Here is a 20,557-nt window from a genome sequence, read left to right on the forward strand (position 1 = left end):
TGGGTGGGTGGATAGATGGATGGATGGATGATGGTGGGTGGATGGATGGATGGATGAACGGATGGGTAGGTGGGTAGGTGGGAGGCTGGGTAGAGAGTACAGATCTGTGTATCTATATGTTCATGTCCACCAGAAAGCAAGCAGTATGGAAGTGGGGCTGAACCCAGAAGACAAAATGACTTTTTAACTTTGCCCAGCCTGTCACCAGTGACCCCGGCATGACCACACTGGGTATCTGCATGGAACAGGCCTAAATTAGAGAAGGAACCTACTCCTGGGACCCACAAGACACTCTCACTTCTCATGTAGTTAACCCACCTCTGAACAAGCAGATCTGTTACTCGACGGAGACCTGGCCTGAGTCACACAATAGGTGTTTTCCTCATGACGGCACCTTCCTGCCTACAGAGTCACACGCAGCACCACTGTCTGCCCACTTCACACCCCCCTCATCTACACTGGCATTGCCCTAGCCCCACACCTGCCTTCCTCAGGACTTGAGTTCCCCTTTCTCTGCAGGTAGTGCGATAAAGGAGCCTCCTGGCACAGGTTGGGGCTGGGGGTCTGAAGAGGCACACGGGAGCATCCGGGCACAGACAGGTATGTTTGTGTGTGTACTACCTACAATAATACTTCTTAATTGAGGGTCAAGTAAGTCATTCATTTGCTTGTTATAGTTGTTACAAAGCAAGTCTCAACTCAGGGTTCTCTTGCCTCAGCTCTTAAACAGTGAGATTAGAGGTGTGAACCACCAAGCACAGCTCCTTCTTTCTTTTGCCTTAGTTCTGTGGTGCCTCTGCATGTAGGCTGAGGTGCGTGTGGGCTGAGGTGTGTAGGCTGAGGTACGTGTGGGCTGAGGTACGTGTGGGCTGAGGTACGTGTGGGCTGAGGTGTGTGTAGGTTGAGGTGTGTGTGGGTTGAGGCGTGTGTGGGTTGAGGCACGTGAGGGTTGACATGCGTGTAGGTTGAGGTGCATGTGGGCTGAGGTACGTGTGGGCTGAGGTGCGTGTGGGTTGAGGTGCGTGTGGGCTGAGGTGCGTGTGGGCTGAGGTGCGTGTGGGCTGAGGTGCGTGTGGGCTGAGGTGTGTGTGGGCTGAGGTGCGTGTGGGCTGAGGTATGTGTGGGCTGAGGCATGTGTGGGCTGAGGCACGTGTGGGCTGAGGTGCGTGTAAACTGAGGTTTGAGTAAGCAGAGGTGCATCTGTGGAGTCAGAAGACAACTCATGATCATCAGGATCAGATGAAGTGGCAAGTGACTTTACCTTCTGAGCTATCTCTGATCTCTTCTTTTACTCTAAGAAAGTGCGGTGGTTTGCGTAGGAACGGCTGCCATAGACTCATGTGTTTGAAAGCTTGGCCCACAGGAAGGGGCACGGTTAGGAGGTGTGGCCTTGTTGGAGAACGTGTGTGATTGTGGGGGCCGACTTTGAGGTCGCCTATGCTCAAGCTATGCCTAGTGAGGCACACACTCTCCTGCTGCCTGTGGATCAGGATGTGGAACTCTCAGCTCCTCCAGCGCCATGTCTGCCTGCGCGCTGCCATACTTCCCGCCATGACGGTAATAAACTAAACCTCTGAAGTGTAAGCCAGCCTCAAGAGTTGCCGTGGTCATGGTGTCTCTTCACAGGAATAAAACTCTAACTAAGACAGACAGGCTGGCATGCAGGACAGAGCAACTTTTAACTTTGTCCATCCACTGTCAGCTCAGTTATTTTAAAAAGTTACATTGAAGTCTTTAGGGCAGAAAGATTTTAAAAGTGTATGATTATTTTTTTAAATTACAACGAAATAAAAATACATTATTTAAAAAGCCACAATCTGCATTTAATATATTAAAATATGTTGATGCCTTTATAAATAAAACCACTGTAAACAGCAGATACATGATAAACTTTCTCTGATACAGGGTATATATAAGTCAACAACTGACTTCAAAAATGGGAGAAATTTACACTCTACCTTTAAAAACCATTTAACTTAATTTTACAAAATTATCAAGTGTAAAAGTGCTAGAAATCCTTCTTTTTGTTCCATTTTCACATCATTAGACCTTAAGAAATACAGTCAGGACATAAAACCTGAGGCAGCCAGTGCTGACCTCCTGCCTTTGTTCTCAGGGCCAGGGCCTCGCCTCACCCAGCCTAACACCTCTGCAGGACCGGCCCCTGCCTGACTTCCGGGAGGAGCTGGCTGAGGAATCTCCAGAGTCCTGGACTAACACTGAAACTTCTGACGACTTCACATGAATCCAGCACTGAGGTCAGCCTCTCACTCCAGGAGAAAAGACCAGCCTCATTTAGGCTCTTGGTTCACGTCAAGCGCTGAGGTAGGGTGGCGTCCTCTTCTCTGCAGCTACACAAAGGGTGGCTCAACTGGAAAGGGCTCTAATGCCTTCTCTGCATTCTTCCAGTTGTGAAAATTCTCTCGGTACCACTCAACTGGCAGGAAAATAAAAAACAAACATTAAAAGATAAACATCAATTAGCCAGCCACCATTTCTGAGGCCCTGCTTGTCAGCAACGCCCTCTTAAGATCAGCCCCACAGACCCCGGGGCTGAAGACACTGAGACTGCGGCAACATCAGGAGAGAGGCCTAGTCACTGATGCTGCTTCAACGTTGTCTTACAGAAAAAGAAGACCACTCGCTCATCTGCACACGGTGATGGGGACCAGGCAGCACGGTGGTGGCTCTCCATGAACAGGCACTGTCATTCTATGGTGCGCACCCTCAGGGAGGTTGGTCTGTGGTGCGCACCTTCAGTGAGGTCGGTCTGTGGTGCGCACTAGGTGATTTGTAACCAGTGATAACAAAACACACCTTTCAAGAACAAGGAGGTGCAGACTGAGCACCTGGAATCAGCAAACTCGGGCGTCTGGTGAACACACAAGCTCAGAAAGAGCTGTGAGACATTAATCCGTCAACTCAAGATGCTCAGAGCAAACACTGCAGGGAAGCAGAGCAGCTGAGAGACACAGACGCGTGCTCACGTGGCTCTGAACAGAGCTGCTTCCTCCCACGCCGCACCGCCCCGGGGTCCCCGCATCACATACCTGTTTTCTTTATTCCTTCTTCCCAGGGCACTTTGGGCTTCCAGCCTAAACTGCGCATCTTCTCAGACTTCATTGGATATCGCATGTCATTGTGAGGTCTTGGAAAGCAAAGATTAGGAAGACACTGTGAGTGCCCATTTACACATTAGGACACAGAATGTACACTCACACATCTCCATTGTGAATACACATTTGCACACTGACTAGGGCACAGAATGCACACTCACACATCATTGTAATTCACATTAGAACAGAATCACCCTGGAGACATGCTTATTGTAGGAAATGTTTATAAAATATATAAAACTCATGATTACCAATGTTTGACATTTTCTATAGCCTGTTCTCTCTAAACTTATTTATTTCAGGCACAATCTGGGTACAAATAAGTACCTGACATATAGAAGAAAAGTAGTACATGTTTGATGAGTGGAGAAATAAATCACAAAAGTACAAGGAACCCGGGGTTCCTGAGTGCCAAGCCTAGGGAAGACGCTCCATCTACATTCTAATTACAGTCTGAGCACGTGTGTAAGGAGGCAGTCTCCGGATTTCACAGTGGACAGAACCCCACACTAGGAAGGAGTCCCTGCAAGCCCACGGCTAATAATTGTGCCATCCTTAGTCTCTGTGACAATTATAATTAGGAAGAAAGTGTGTCAGAAAACTCACAAATTGAACCATTTTCCAGTACGTTTAGTTTTCTGTTGTATAAGCCCCGAAGCTGGCACCATCTTCTCCAGATGTCCCAACTGGTTACTCACCTGTCATTAACGTAGTCCACCCACTTTTCCGTTTCAGACTCTGAATTGGTCTCTTTGATCTGTGAAAATGAAGCAGGCTTGTGAGGCGCACTACAAAATGAGACCACAGAGCAACAACTGTGTTTAATAGCTGACAGAGGCCACTGAGAACGACAACTGCCTCACAGAGGTGGGGGGGAGGGGCAGCAAAAGGACTGCCCGTCCTTACCACTGCGCTCACACCAGAGCGCACATCAGAGAATGCAAATCACACACCGCACAGGTGAGCAGGTCACGCGGGAGCCGCATTACCTTATGTCCCGCCGTTCTTTGACACTGAGAATACTGTTTCCTATTTCTGAGGCTGAGGCACACCTTAGCTAGCAGAGGCACTAACATTCCTTCCCTGAAGAACTAATGCCATTTCACATGATAGTACGTGGCACACATAGATATGAATCATTTTCCCATCTGCTCATTTGTAGTACTACTGTAGTACGCCATTTGCACAAGAAATGTCCCTATTGCCGTACTGTAGTAAGCCATTTGCACAAGAAATGTCCCTATTGCCGTGTGTATTTTAATCCTTGGTCCCTAATGGTGCTGCTGTTTGTAGATGTCCCTGAAACCTTAGGAGGTGGGGCCTTGCCCAAGATGGCAGGTCCCTGGGAGTGGGCTTTGAGGGTTCACACCTCAGCCTGCTTCCTCTCCTTTCTCTCTCCCACTTCCTGTGTGTGGATGAAAATGGTCCCAGCCAGCTTCCCACTCTTGCCTTCAAGCCATGCCTCCCCCACCCCCACTGCGGACTCCAGTCCTTGAGAACTCTAAGCCAGAATAAGCTCTTTCCTGAGTAGCCTGTGGTCATGGTGTTTCATCATGGCAAAAGCAAAGTAACTAACACAGACAGCAGCAAGATTCTTGATCCTGCCATTCACTTGGTGGCAGCCTTGTAAACACCCTCTTACAGCAGATACATACCAGCTGTATCAGCTCTTTCGCAAGCTGGACAATTGACATTTCAAAGCTGGTCCCAATGTTATAAATTTCACCCGGTTCTCCCTTTCTGAGGACAGTGAGAAATGCCTCCACCACATCAGCAGCGTAAAGGAAGTTTCTTCTTTGAAGCCCTGACCCATGAATACAGCTAAACGGATTAAATAAGGCAGAATTATGAAGTGCAGTCAGGACACTCGCAAGCTGTAAGCAATGGCCAGTGTGACTCCTGGGAAGCCAGTTTCCAGAGAGCCTGGAAATCTCTGAGTGAAAAAGTCAATTTCCCTTATTTTTCCCCTCACTCCTCAATGATGGCCAAACTTCTGAAGTATTCTTAATTTAAAAAGCAGAAACTAAGAAATACTTGTTAATTTTATACCATGAATTCATTCTGAAGCAATCCCTAAGCTGGGTGAGATTGTTCAGAGCTGTAACTCTAGCCGCTTGCGGAACTGAGGCAAGAGGACTCCCACGTTCAAGCCCAGCCTGAGAAATTTCAAAAAGTTAAAAATCAAGATCCCAGGGCTGGGGAAGGGAGCTGAGGCTACAGGCTGTGCAAGGCCTGTTTTCTAGCCCCAGAACCTAAAAATAATGGGAAAGGAAAGGGGAAAAAAATCTTAGTTTTATATTAATCACTTGGAAATATAAAATTATACATAGATGCCAAAATTTTATTTTGCAACTCAAAGATCTATGGCAGATGAGTTCAGAATTGACCTGAGTAAATTATGAAGCCACAGCTCAGTCACTGAGAAACCCTCACACTGCACAGGGAAAGCATCCCCAAGTCCACGGCCTCTGTGGCCCTCACGGGGTGCTACTGGACGCCTCAGCGGAGCAGGCAGCATGTGAGCACAAAAGGAAAAGCAACATACCATTTTCTGTCGTGTTGGAGCAAAGATATAAATTTTGGAATAACCTAGAAGAATATTTAAATGTCATTTCAGACTTTGAAGATGACATTAAGATGAATTTACACTCATAAGATTAAACATTATTACTAAGATATTTATATACCTATATTATTCTACCTAAACTCATGAAAGATTATAATGTTTGGTAAACAAGAGAACGCTAAGGGAGTTTGTGATTTCATAAAAGCCTTACGGTGAGCGGCAGGCAGAGTGAGGATCGGAGGCAGCTTCCTGGGCAGTTTGCAGCCAACAAACGCCTCCGCTCTGGTGATGTCTCGCATCAAGGCAGGCATTACATCCATTATCACTTCTGTACGTCCAAGCTGGCCACATCATTGCCTAATTAGCTCTTAATTTCACATACCCCAGCACAACTGTAGTCACAGTCCTAAGTGCTACACAGGGCAGCTGGGAAGGCTCCATGCTGCTTTAGAGTCCAAGGAAGACAGTGCTTGTCCACACACGTCCCCTCACTGAACCCTTAAATGCCTGTATTTTCATTACATGCCCCAATTTAAAGACAACAGTTAAAGGACCTCGAGGCATGGCAGCTGGAACGTGCCAATCTGACCCTCAGGTCTTCCAACTCTGAGTCTGAGGAGATCTGCGTGCCACCCGCACAGGGCATGCCATTATGCACAATTACAACATAGATTACTTCAGAGGAATAGATTATTTTAAATAACGTTATAATCACTAAAATCCACTAAGAATTTAAAAACATGTTTACCTTTTCTGGATACTGATGTGGTCCATAGACATTACTGCTTCTTGTGATGACAACTGGGAACTGAAAAGTGAACAATCACATTAGTGTGTGTGTTTGTGTGTGTGGCGGAGGAAGGGGGTTCCCAACAATCAGGGCTATTGTGAAAACAGACAAAATTTCAAAACACTGGTGCCTAAATGACACACCGTGAGCACAGAGTGAAGGGCCTGCCTGCCTCAGGTAAGTATGAACATGTATATGTATATGTTAGATACAGTATATAAAAAGTTTATAGATGATAATATATTATTTGGGGATTTTACACCATGAATCCCAGTCCTCCCAGGCCCACGCCCAGCCATGAGACAGGAAAGCTACATTTGCACTAGTCTTGATGACGCTGACTCATGAGGAAGAGACAGAAAACTTCTGTGACCACCCCCTCGCCCATGCTCCAAAACAGAGATGAGCTGCACAAAGACAGGCTCACACCTGTACTTCTGACACTCTGGATGCTGAGCAAAGGCCAGCCTGAGCTACTCAGTGAAACTCTATTTTTGTCTTTTAAAAGTCAGGCCCGGTGGTGCATGCTTTCAATACTAGGAACTCAGGAGGCAGAGGCCGAAGTCTACACAGCACGGTCTACACAGCCAACTTCAGACTAGCCAGGGCTGCATAATAAGATAGCATCCCATAAATACCATATTTTTTAAAAGGCCGAGAGTCCAGCAGGTGCCTTTTCTTGTGGCGACAGAGGACGATGGCTACAGATGGAGGCAGAGGCCAAGGCCTTCCACAAGCTCCCTTCCAAGACGGTGCCCAGCAGTCTGCTTAGAACTTTCTCCACTGAACCAACCCTTACAGTAAAAAGAACCACCACGAAGAGAGAGAGAGCAGAGGAGAATCTCTTGGCGCTTTCTGACTGAGCCCCTAGTAACTGATAACGGCCAGTGGGGAGCCAAACATGGCACTGGGGCTGACAATGCTTGCTTTGCTGACACCGTGGTATGACACTGTCAGAGCCACCAGACGTGAGTCTACAAGTCTGCTCCCCAAGGAGCCAGGACTGCTGAACCATACAGAGAACAGCAACTGGCAGAAAAGGAACCTGCCGTCCCTCTGCCTCGTACAGTTTGCATGCAGCTTCACTACAGCTGTAGTCCTATTACTAAAACAGGACTGAGTATGACTCCGTTACTGCTCCTGTGAGGCACTGAGCCAAAGGCAGGACCTCTGTGGTCCACACAATGTAAGATTTCGACACTCACAAGCCCTTACTGCCTACATTTTAAAGCTAGGTCTTCCATGTCAAAGCTGACTTAGAATTTAAAGCTGAAGTCCACAGTTTAAAGAGTTTTAGGCCTGGTGAGATGGTAAGAGCACCTGCTGCTGAGTCTGACCTCTGACCACCACACTCATACTGCAGAACACACACACACACACACACACACACACACACACACACACACACAACACACACACACACACACACACACACACACACACACACACACACACACACACACACACACACACACACACACACACACACACACACACACACACACACACACACACACACACACACACACACACACACACACACACACACACACACACACACCCTTTAATCCCAGCACTCGGGAGGCAGCTCCAGGACAGGCAGGAACAAACAGTGAGACCCTGTCTTGGAAAAATAAGCTTCAGACATCAGCTTTTACCTTGTATCGTTCCCAGTAAGACTGCACAAAGCATTCAGCGGCTGCTTTAGACGAAGCGTAAGGGTTTGTAGGTTGCTTGGGTGATGACTCATCAAACTCCTAGTTTGAAAAGGATACATTCGAATTACACATACTCTCTGGTAGAAAACATATTACAAGGTTTAAGTGTGTGGCTCAGCCGTAGTCTAGTCACATTCGAGAAGGCAAGGATTCAACCCCGGCACACACACGTGTGCACACATCAATACACAGGAGAACAAACTCAAACACCAACCACAGTACCAGCTTAAAACGCCCATCGCTGCATCTAAGCAGCCACTTCTTCATCTGGGAGTGCTCTGGCGTCTGCAACACCAGCACTGTGGAGACGGAGGGATGGGATCACGAGCTGAAACTGTCTCAAAAACAAACAAAAAACCCCAAAAGACAAAGCCCAGGGCAGAGGCCCTAAAGCTAGGCTAGCGTGTGGGAAGGAAATGAAGTTACTGTGCTGCTGGAGGCCAGGTTATATCAAACCTGTGCTCTCGGCCATCTACAGACACTTACCTGTGTGAGTGCGCATGGAACCCTGGAAACCAGGGCATCGGTTTACACTGATTGGAAGCAGCCACATGGGTACTAGGAGCCAAGCAGGGTCTCCTGTAAGAGCAGGAAGTGCTCTAACCACTGAGTCACCTTTCCAGCTTATTATTTTGGAGACACAGTGTCATTAAGTCACCTAGGCTAGCTTTTAACTCAGGATCCTCCCCCTTGAGCCTCCTAAACTCAGAGTCTAGACCCCACCACCAGGCATAAGCCTCCAGGTCTAGCTAAAATTTCTTTAAAACTTTCTTGGGTAGAAATCTTGGTAAGCTGTTGACAGTTGCTGCTGCAAGTTTGAAGCTCACCACTGAAAGGGTCATCCAGGCAAAATCCTGGACTGATTATAAAAATGACTGTCATATAGCCTCTACAAGCTAGCTGAGCTCAAAGTCAGTACCAGGCAGAGTGATCGGTGGGAGTGAGGTTTGTGTATCATGCCCTATCTTGTGCAATTGATAGCTTGATTTTCCACACAGCTGTGTACTTGGCAGCAGAATACCAGGCCTTCCCTGTGTACCACGCAGACATCGTTGAACGCTTTCTACCAAACCCTGCGTGTGAAGGGCTTTCAGAGAGCAGAGACCAGCTGCTGGCTAATACCATCAAGATGCCCACAGACCACAAGTGCTAGGGAATCCTTTTAAATGGCACACATCAATATATGTTCTAGTAAATACAAATCTGTTGTTTATTGGGTAACAGTTGAGTACTAACATAGCAACCATGGTATGTGTGCACTGATGCTAACCCTGCCTCGAATGACAGGAACAAAGGAGAAGGAAGCAACAAGCAACACTTTGGAGGGCGACACAATGCGTGTAAGCAGAGCACAGGAAAAGCCCATGAACTCTATCATCTTAGCCACAGACAGACAGACAGACGTCTGTACTGGTACCTGGCACATGGAACACACTTTCCGAGTTTACCTGGTCAAGACTGCCTCCGTATACTTCATCTGTGCTGACGTAAATAAATTTCTCCACTCTGGCCTCATAAGCAGTATTTACCAAAACATGAGTGCCATAAACATTCACGTATGTAAATTCAAACTCAAAGGCACGGACAAATGAAAGATCTAAAAGAAACAAGAGATACGTTAGTAATTCCACTGATGAGACAAACCAAGTGCTGACTGACTGACGGAGGCTGCAGAGTGCTCACTCCCCACTGCTCGCACACATGTAACAGGCTGACACGGTCAGTCTCATGCAGCCCACGCTGGCCTCACACGCACTGTGTAGCTGAGCATGATGCTCAACTTTTACTTTAATTATTATTATAGATAAGTGCATGTGTGCCATGCGCGTGCACGTGTGCATATGTGTGTGCACGCACAATTGCACAAAGCTCCAGTGTGGAGCCATTCTCTCCTTCCACCGTGTAGACTCTAGGGATCAAATCCAGGTTGTCAGGCTTGGAGGGAAGAGTCTGTCCTCAGTGAGCCACCTCACTGGCTGAGTCCTGAACTTCTGCTCTTCCTGTCTCTGCCTTCCAAGCGCTGGTGAGACAGGCAAACACGAAGGACAAATAGCCTGGCACCTTATTTAATTTGGCCATGTACCCCATTCCTCTTTTAATACTGCACTTGGCACCTAACAACCTAAAAACTTCCTCAGACCGCTACCTGCACTGGGCTACACTGCTTCTGAGTAGGTGTACACCTCTCTCTGAACATTGTACACGTTTCACTTCTGCTAATAATAACCAAATTTAGATAGTTTCAACTCAAATACATTCCTGATATACATGGGTACAAGACAGAAAGGCCAATCCAGCCTGGACTAATTTGAGCTGCATGCGCAGTAAGGCAAACTGTGTCCTCCTAGTGACCTCTTAGGCCTATTTACTATCTTATATCTGCATAATTAGGCACATCTATGATTAAAATCAGATGCATCACGGGAAGAGACATGCAAATTAGGAGAAATGATTATCTGACCTTATTTATCAAACAAGATAGGTAACTGACAAAGCTGCGCCCCAGCTCCTTTCTTTATGCTCGGTCAACACAGAGCCAGAGTGCCTTATTCCCACGGCCACTATCAGACCGTTAAAAGCGGCACGTGGGCATGCTGGGGATATAAATCAGTGCTGGGAGACTACCTGCCCAGTATGTGGGATGCTAGTCCCCAGTGCAACCAGTATGAAGGTGGGGAAAAGACTGAAAACAAGACAAAACAACCCTACATAAATAGAAATGAAACAACAACAAAATTTTTAAGAAATATAGGAGGAGAAGGTAAAAATACTTGAACTTAATGGAGATAAACAGAACATCTCAACAACCTACAGATAATTTATAAAAACAAGAACAGCCCTATAGTAAAATGTATAAAAGATATAGTCTAAACAAATGTCCTTAAGTTTATGATGCCCAGCTTCACTTACAAAAAGCCCCTCAAATTTAAAACTTACTTATCAGACTAACAAAAAATAAAACAGTTGAAGAGAGGGCTATAGAGATGGCTCAGTGGTTAAGAACACTTGTTCTTACAAAGGACCGAGGTTTGATTCCCAGACCCACATGGCGGCCACAACCGTCTGTAACCCCAGTTCTAGGGCATCTGATGCCTATTCTGACTTCCGCAGGCTCCTGCATGCATGTGGTGCACACACATGCACTCAGGAACATACACATAAGATAGATGCTTTAAAAATATGAAAAGACATTTTGTCGGTGAGGCTAGGCAGGTGGAGGAAAACATGTCTGCATACTGGGAGTGAGTCCACAGCAGTGGTTCTCAACCGTCCTAATGCTGAGACCCTTTAATACAGAGCCTCATGTTGTGGTGACCCCAACCATAAAATTATTTGCTCTGCTATGTCATAACTGCAATTTTGCTACTGTTTTGAATCATGATGTAAATATCTGACAAGCAAACCCTGTGAAAAAGCCATTCCACCCTCCAAGGGGGGGAGGCCCTCAGGCTGAGAACTGCTGGTCTCCAGCAATGCACTCAAACCCAGAGGAAAGCAATCTGGTAATGCGCAGCGAAAGTGATACCCACTTATTCCTAAATCCCAACCTATGAGCTCTGTTTTCCCCCTAAAATGTACGCTGACGCCTCCTCCAACAGCACACCAGACTGCAGCTGTATTTGGAGACAGCCTTTTCAGAGATGAGTCAGTTAATCTAGATGTATGCCATTACAAGAAAACAATTTGGACCCAAAACTGATGCTGGACATGTTCAGAGAAGAAAAGCCATATGATGTGAGAACATGACAAAGGCAGAGCATGCTGGGAAACCTTGAAGATAAGCACGGAACATCCCGCTTCATCAAAGATTACGACAGTGTCACAGGCTTATGCCAAGGAGGACACAAGAAGCAACAGAAGCAGCTCCGAGCGGCTGACAGCAGGTATGCACGCCAGCACCACTACGCCACAGCCGACAGAAGCAAACAAGAAATACAAGTGGTACATGCATTTAATCCCAGCACTTGGGAACCAGAGGCTAATGGATCTCTGTGTGTTTCAGGACAGCCAGTTCCAGGACAGCCAGGATGATAGAGGGAAACCCTGTCTGGAAAAACCAAAGGAAAGAAAAGAAAAGAAGGAAGGAGAGAAGGAAGGATGTTAAAATCCACGAGTTCATGATACTTTAAAGAAAAAAGAAGCAAAGTCATTACAATAGAACCCAGTGCACTAAAAAAATAACTAAAATGAGATAAAAACAAAGCAGCTAAGCTGCTGCTGCATCAACTGGATCTCAGTGTCCTAAGAACTGATATGGGGGAGCCGCCTATAAACTCTGATTAAACAAACGGAATAAAAGGCAATGAGAAAAATCATCATTCCCAAAGCTCAAATATACGTGAATACTGACTACACAAAAGAGTACTGCAGGAAATGCTAGGACTGAAGTCTAGTCGAACTGAAAGCAAAAGCAGAATTAAATACAAGAGATCTAAAATCTTAGCTAAAACCAAGGTTGGACATAGCAGTGCTAAAGTGCAAGACCTGGGAAGGAGGAGGGAAGGTTTCCAAGTATTACACTGATATCTCTCTCTCTCTCTCTCTCTCTCTCTCTCTCTCTCTCTCTCTCTCTCTCTCTCTCTCTCTCTCTCTCCCTCCCTCTCTCTCTCTCCCTCCCTCTCTCTCTCTCTCTCCCTCCCTCTCTCTCTCTGCTGAAACAGGGTTTCTCTGTGTGGCCTTGGCTGTTCTGGACTCCCTTTGTAGACCAGGCTGGCCTTAAACTCAGAGATCCACCTGCCTCTGCCTCCTGAGTGCTGGGATTAAAGGAGTGCCATCATGCCCAGCTGGATTTACACTTTGAAAAACTAATTGCACAAATGACTAACTTCCAAACTAGGAGTAGGAAAAAGAAAATAAACAATTCTTCGACTAAGTCTTTAAAACACGGCAAGAGGATAATAACATGGATGATCAAATAGGTTTTCCAGAAGTAAAATCCAGGCTGAGGACAAAGCTCAATGGTAGAATGTTTACCCAGCATGCACAAGGCAAACCATGAAGACAGAAAGTGCCGAAACCCAGCTGTAGAGAAGACACCAGGAGGTGACTCAGCCATAGTCACATCAACTACGACATGTGGACTTCTAGGCAGTTCACATCACCAAGAAGAAAGATCACTTCAGAACTGGGGAGGCAGCTCAGTGGGTATGAGGGCTTGCTGTGCAAGCGTGAGGACCTGAGTTCAAATCCAAGCAGCCCATGCTGACATGTCTGCAATCCCAGCACTGCGGAGTGGAGACACGCGGACCCAGAAGTTCTTCTGACACCCAGCTGAGCCAAACCGTGAGTTTCAGGTTCAGTAAGAGATCCTGTCTCAAGGGCGTAAGGCAGAGCACAGCAGAGGAAGACACCTGACGCCCTCCTCTGGCTTCTGCATGTGCCCTCATAAGAACATGTAACTGCATGCACACACATACATGCACGCACACATGAACATGCATAGATATGCCACATGCACACACACATGGCAGGGATACACAAGAGAGCACTACTTCTCAGTTTTCTTATCTCATAAGATATTTCAATATGAAAAATGTAAACAAGCTTTTTAAAAAAAATAGACATATGATTTCAACAGCATTTTATAAAAAAATTTAAATATAATCTCACTATTCAGGAAAAAAATAAATTAGACACAATGAGAGTCTGCCACATAGGGCTGAGTTTGGAGAACTGAAAACAATCTGACAAGAGGCTATAAGTCAGCATGACTTCTTTGCAAAAGCATATCCTCACCCTAAGAAAAGTGAACCTATGACCCTGGATAAACATTTACACCTATGACTCTGCAGACACCAGACAGAGGGTGTACACACAAGGACATGATAGCTGGACATGAGAGTTCACAGCAGCGCTGCTTACAACTGCCCAGAAGTGTGAGCAAGCCACTGGCCTACAAGTGGCTGTGGAGCACTCTAAATTGGAGTGCTGGGACAGGACAGAGGACAGACTCTACCCACAGCCAACTACCCAGTACCTACTTCTCTGTACTCCCCAATTCTTCTGAATCTGCCATTTCCCAGGAGAAGGCTTGGCTAAATTATTAATACAGTATCTCAAACGCACGGAGTGGTACAGACAATGTTACTTGGGGTACCTGCCACTTTCTTCCTTCCAGAAATAACAGTAGTCTGAAATTGATTCAACTCAGGGTTTTTAAAGTCGCTTTTACTTTTCCACTTCAACTCTTGTGAATAAAGCCAATCTACAGGAGTCCCACTTCTCAGGACTGAGGAGGTGGCTCCACTCAACTCAAGCAGGAGGAGCTGGGGTGGATTCCCAGGACCCATTGTAAAAGACAAACAAACGAAATCACAGTTCCGAGTGAGCCTGTCAGTGGCATGGTGCTGCCTCTTCTGGCGCAGCAGCCGTGTCCTCTCTCAGGGCCTGCTAAGTTCCTGCTCACTCAAGCTTACTACTGGACTTTGGATTTATTCACTGGAGAAGAAGATAGCAGTCTCAACAATAAAACAGCACTTACCTACGTGGGTCTGTGCAGCAAAGTGCAGCACTATGTCTATTTTCTCCATTTCAAACAGCAGCTTCACAAAGTGGGAATCGCAAATGTCACCCTGCATGGAAAGGCAACCAGAAAAGGTGAGGTGTCTCTAGACTCACAGTCTTAACACCCAGTTTCTCTTGGGTACCCGTCAATCTCTCCCCCCTGACATCAACAGAGAATGGCTTGAAGACAGTCAGCAGTCAGGCTAGTATAAAAACAATCTAGTTCTTGGGCATCTTAAAATAGATATATTTAATTCAAAATATTCTTGAAATTATGTTTTGCAGTATTTTTGTTGAGTACCAAGTTCAGCTATATATTGGGCTGACTTCTATCATGTATTTGCAAAGCTAAAACCACTGGAAAGCCTTTTAGCATCAAGAAAAATAACCCATTCAGAGAGCTATACTAAAATACATTTAAAACAAGCACAACAGGGCTGGAGAGATGGCTCAGAGGTTAAGAGCACTGACTGTTCTTCCAGAGGTCCTGAGTTCAATTCTCAGCAACCACATGGTGGCTCACACCATCTAAATGTATAATGTGATCTGATGCCCTCTTCTGGCTCGAAAGTGAACATGTAGACAGAGCACTATATATGTAATAAATAAGTAAATAAATAAATAAACAAACAAATTTTCAACAAACAAACAAATCCAAGCACAACAACCGGACTAATATTGGGAAGTGTGTTTATCACCACTAACTAAAACTACATATATCACTCCGATGCTTATATGTACATTACTCATATATTTTGTCAACTATTCATAGATTTGCCAAGGTCCCTAAACCCCAGCTTTTTTGTGAACTCCCTCTAAAACCAAACTCTCCATCAAAAATTACTTCTGGAAACTATGTGATCTTTAACACATTAGTAACACAAAAAGACTATGATTTCTGCCTGACTAAAGTGGCATTGTCAAGTAACTGTGACAAAACTTCCATACCTGGATAAATTTGTAGTTTCGTTTGTTAGAAATAGGCTCAAGATTCTTCAAGCTTGCACAGTAATCCAGCTTAAAATAAGAGAGCACAGGAGGAGGGAGCAACACACAAAGTGAGATCAGCTCTTTCTATAGCATGTCAACTTAGATTAAAAGTCATAAACATTAAATACTATGATACAAGAAATGGTTCCTGTGTTTTTACACCATTAAAGTTTCTGACATCCTAAAAGGAAAAGCAGATCATGGTTAATTTTCAAAAGGACAAACCCTGAGAGGAACGCTGTTCCGAGCTCCTCTTCAACACTGACCCTGCTCAGTAGCTCCGTCCCCTTCAGTAGCTGGTGGCTACAAGTTCAGTTCTTCATAGAAAAAGAACTAACAATTGAAGGTAAAAACACCTGCTTCGCACATATATAACTTATTACACCTCTTCTTCAGCTATCACGGTAAACAGTGAATATATTTTAAAAAGAGCTAGTTGGGGCTGGAGAGATGCCTCAGTGGTTAAGAGCACTGACTGCTCTTCCAAAGGACCCAGGTTCAATTCCCAGCACCCACATGGATGCTCACAGCTCACAACCATCCTAAGTTCTGTTCTGGAGGATCTGACTCCCTCATACATGCAGGCAAAACATCAGTGCAAATTAAATAAAAATAAGAAAATAAAGAAAAAAAGGAAAACATCTGCATATTTTGTTTAAACTAAAAAAAAAAAAAAACTCTTCCGGGAGACTTCAATCTGCATGAGATTAAGTTAATCTCACTGCTTTTTGTTTGTTTGTAGAGAGGATCTCATGTGTTCCTAGACTGGCCTTGAACCCTAACACTCTGACCCCCCTGCCTCTACCTCCCTGGTGCTTGCATGACAGGCAAGACCACTGCCTTAGTGGCGTCTTAGTTATGTCCTAATGCTAAAAAGAAATACGCAAACAGCACACAGATGTTTCTGGGAGGTAGAAATTATAAAATCAAACAGTTAATTTAATAAGTTAATACCGTCCCAAAATAGTAATCACAAAATTAAAAGGGGAAAGCTTTTCTTTTGCTAAAAATAGTTAATAGGCTAACAAAATAAATTCAAAAGCTTTGACCTAAGGTTAAACACAGCATGAACACATGACATACACCCTGAGTAGCTAAAACAAGTATATAAGAACAGGAGGCCGTCACGCCACTTGGTACTCCTGAGTACTCTGGCACTACTTCTTTTTTGTTTTGTTTTGTTTTGTTTTTGAGACAGGGTCTCTCTGTATAGCCTTGGCTGTCCTAGACTCACTACGGAGACCAGGCTGGCCTCGAACTCACAGCAATCCACCTGCCTCTACCTCCCAAGTGCTGGGGTTAAAGGTGTGCGCCACTACGCCCGGCTGGCACGGAGGCACGCGGAGGGCTGGTCTTAGCACAGGAAGCTCATTTTTATAGTCCTTACCTTGTCCAGATTTATGATCATATAGTCAGGATAATCTTCCACTAAGGAAACAATCACATGGGATGCACTACAAGAAGAAAAGAACTTCGTGAGTGATGAACGTTAGGCTCCCTCGCTTGCTAAAACGTTTCCCTCAGTTGTGGAATAGTACAAAGATGTGAAGAGATAACACCGCGCTTTCCCCAGACAACAGAAACGACGGAACACACCGCACAGGTGCCCTTTCAACACACCTCTCCATGGCCCATAAACAAACTCTCATACCCTCCTTGTGCTACACAAAACTGGCTCTGAGAGTAAAGAAAGAGGCAGTTTAACCAAATGATGCTGTCCACGTATGCTGTGAGTGCGTGCACAAAAAATACAAGATCTAGTCAGAGCAACTGCAGTGAGTCCCATACGCCTTTTCAGGAACTGCGATTAAGTATACAGGTTACCACTGTGGCATAAACACTGCCATTTGCCTGTTTATGGCAACTTCTGCAACTACTAGAAACTGGAGAATCCTGAACCGAGCGCAGGTGCCCCAGTTGAGTTTGAGCTTGGTACCGACAGTGGTCCCTGGGTATCAGTGGACCCTCAAATGGAGCCGGCTCAGTAAAATGAACCAGATTAAAAACAACAACAACAACAACAAAAACCCACTTATACTTTGGGCTCTTGGGAGTAACGGCAAGCACTGACTAATTGTGAAGTCTATACTTAGGGGCCGTTTCCCTCATTTTCTAGGACATTCTTTGTAGACCAGCCCTTCCACCGAGTACAAGCACTTGCCCATATCAACACTCCTGTTAATTAAGGGAGACCTGGCTTCTTGGTACCCTGAGCAAAATGTCTGTCAGATTTAAAAGGTCCTTTGCATGTCAGTGGGCAGTAAACAAGACACCTGGTACCCTCTCCATGCAGGAGAGACGGAGCTCTACAGGATAGAAGAGGCTCCTGTCTATTACCCAGGCATCCACCCTCGCACCCATTATTGAAGACCTTCATAGGATGAACCAGACCTTTCTTCCTGCAGGGCTCAATGAGCATACGTCTGCCCTCAGGGTTTATACTCTAGGAGGGCAATACTCTGCGAAATTCCGAGTAGTGTTAAGTGGGTCCGTTGCCTAGAGTGGTCCGGTAAGCACTCTAAAGTTGGTGTGTGGGTGAGTTAACACCTGAGCTGAGTAGTGCAAAGAGAGAAGTGCAAACGTGTTCCAAGAACTCGGAGAGGGTTGTGTCAGGCACAGAAAAGCAAAAGATAAGGTTGGAGAGAAGGGCTTGAGCACCCGAGTCTTCTACATGTGATGAAGATTTTGGATTCCACTACAAGGCTCACAGAAACCACGAGTGTAACCTTCAATGCGTCGGCATCTCACTTCCTTAAAAACAACGACTTCTGCATATGAACCCACTTTAAGGAGTCTGAAGAAACCGCACGCAGATCAATCGGGAGAGGTATAGAGGCAGTGTTCTAAGCAAAAGAGGGCAGTATCAGGGCACAGCGGTGAGAAGTCAAATTAAGAATAACCTTTGACACAAGGGAAAGGGAAGGTTCATGGGTATGAGCCTCGAACAAGTTGGGAATAATAACGGATTTGTAAAAGTTTTCTTTAAAAATGAGTCCAATCACGATCCCCATGTCCGGGTCGAGGCGAGCTTTTGGAAAGGCCTGTACGTGCTTGGTGAGAGGTTTGGCAGAGAGAGCAGGAAGAAAATGGAAACTCATGTGTGCACCTCAAAAAGTAAAGGCACCTCCAGGGAGGTAGGAGGAGGGACGCTAGCTACTACAGGCACTCTCGCTTTCCTCTTTTTTGCGGGGGGGGGGGGTGTTAAAGAACTCGCAATTCAAAGCAACTTCGTCTTTGCCGGTCAAAAGGCGAGGGAAACCGGGCAGATGTCCCAACCGTGCAGTAGGACCCTCCCCGCATCGGATCCTCAAAGCCGGGGACCCGAAGTGCCAAGGACAAGGAGAGCCGCGGGGAAGGCTAGGGCCTGCGGGGAGCAACTTCTCAGCCACCAGCACCGTTACCTACATGAAACCAGCACCCCCGGTCACCAGGACCCGCTTCGCGAAGCTGCCGGGAGGACCACACGGCTCCTCCCGGACCGCAGCCGACATCTTTCCGCACAGCAGCGCCAGCGCCGTAGAGCGCGGAGTCTGAGGACCCGAGGGACGCGCCTTCGCGACGTTTTGCGACACGACCCGCCCCCGACACGTTCCAAGGAAGTCAGCAGCGGCTTCCGGGTTCTCCCCGACCGCTGCCTGAGGGGAGGGGCCGGCAATGGCACTGCGCAGGCGCGGGCTCTGTGTCTGCCCTACCTCGCTAGGAAAAATTTGGTTCACTGGGTTAACTAGGGTCTGGAACATTCTCTAGGCAAGTGTCACCAGCATGGACTACTGCTATAGATACTTAGAAGTTCGGAGTTATGAACGGATGTCTTCATTTCTGAACTATGTCGGCCGACTAAGCCCCAGCTGCCCACAAACTTCCGGAATGTATGCAGAATGGATATGGAAGTTGTATCGCAAAGTTAGGTTTCATTGTTGTGAATATTATCACTGACAGCGAAGGCTACTTGCAATCATGATAAACATGCTTCATAGATTTCTCTGTTAGATCTTACTCTCTTCTCTTGTTCTAAGTTCAAGGCCAGCCTAGTCTACAGAGTGAGATCCAGTACAGTCAGGGACACACAGAGAAATCGTGACTCCAAGAACCAAAAAGGAAGAAGAGGAAGAAGAAAAAGAAGCAGGAGAAGAAGCAGCAGCAGCCACCGAAGAAGAAGAAGAAGAAGAAGAAGAAGAAGAAGAAGAAGAAGAAGAAGAGGAGGAGGAGGAGGAGGAGGAGGAGGAGGAGGAGGAGGAGGAGGAGGAGGAGGAAGGAGAAGAAGGCACAGACACGATACAAAGGGAACTATCTACAGTGGTCAAAGCTCATGCTCTGCTTTTCCTCCAGGGACAACCTCACCCCTGTTCTTGGCATATCAATAATGCTATTAAAATTTTAGACAAATTAAATTTAGTAGAGTTTTATTTTAGCCAACAATGAGAAACCAAGCAATACTCTGGAAGAAAGGTTCAGAGAGCACCACCACGCAACCTCAGCAGTCAGTATAAACAAGGGTGTGTGTGTGGTGTGGCCCAGTGGTTAGGAGCACTGGCCTCTATTCCTAAGGACCCAGCGTTTATTCCCAGCACCCACATGGCAGATCACAGCCTTCTGTAGGTCCAGTCCAGGGTATCAGAAGCCCTGTTCTGGCTTCCATGAGCACTGTACCCATATGGCTTGCAAACATACTTGTAAATACACAAAAAAAAGTAAATCTTGGATGTAATGTTTAGCAAAGACTTAACAGGCTATGGCTCTACTTGTGTCTTCTCAAAGGGAACCCTGACCTTGATACAACATGTCTTTTATACATAGGCATAGGTGATCAGTTGGGAGCCCGTTGACTGGCTAAAGCTCACTAAGTTAGGTTGCAGTTCCTATGTAGGAATTC

At 46.0% G+C, this 20,557-nt stretch overlaps 1 protein-coding gene across 1 annotated transcript; it reads right to left on the minus strand.

Moving 5' to 3' along the window:
* Positions 1-2,351: 2,351 nt before the first annotated feature.
* Tgds (TDP-glucose 4,6-dehydratase) lies at positions 2,352-19,241 on the minus strand. The gene is made up of 12 exons (XM_051160963.1): positions 19,090-19,241; positions 17,072-17,138; positions 15,643-15,711; positions 14,672-14,762; positions 9,639-9,787; positions 8,131-8,229; positions 6,431-6,490; positions 5,662-5,705; positions 4,772-4,937; positions 3,815-3,873; positions 3,051-3,148; positions 2,352-2,437 (listed from the first exon to the last, which is right to left on the minus strand). Exons 1-12 carry the CDS (start codon positions 19,173-19,175, stop codon positions 2,352-2,354), a joined length of 1,074 nt encoding a protein of 357 aa, XP_051016920.1. The 5' UTR covers positions 19,176-19,241.
* Between the last annotated feature and the right edge of the window lie 1,316 nt (positions 19,242-20,557).

The sequence above is a fragment of the Acomys russatus genome, chromosome 18 (assembly GCF_903995435.1).
Source record: "Acomys russatus chromosome 18, mAcoRus1.1, whole genome shotgun sequence".
Classification (NCBI taxonomy): Eukaryota; Metazoa; Chordata; class Mammalia; order Rodentia; family Muridae; genus Acomys; species Acomys russatus.

Bases quoted from the DNA above. Each gene is read 5' to 3' on its own strand.
- Tgds (XM_051160963.1), bottom strand. From the start codon at position 19,175: ATGTCGGCTGCGGTCCGGGAGGAGCCGTGTGGTCCTCCCGGCAGCTTC. The intron at 14,763-15,642 runs GTATGGAAGTTT...CTTTCCATGCAG, and splicing joins GAAACTACAAATTTATCCAG to GGTGACATTTGCGATTCCCA. The intron at 8,230-9,638 runs GTAAACTCGGAA...TTTTCAAACTAG, and splicing joins ACGGAGGCAGTCTTGACCAG to GAGTTTGATGAGTCATCACC.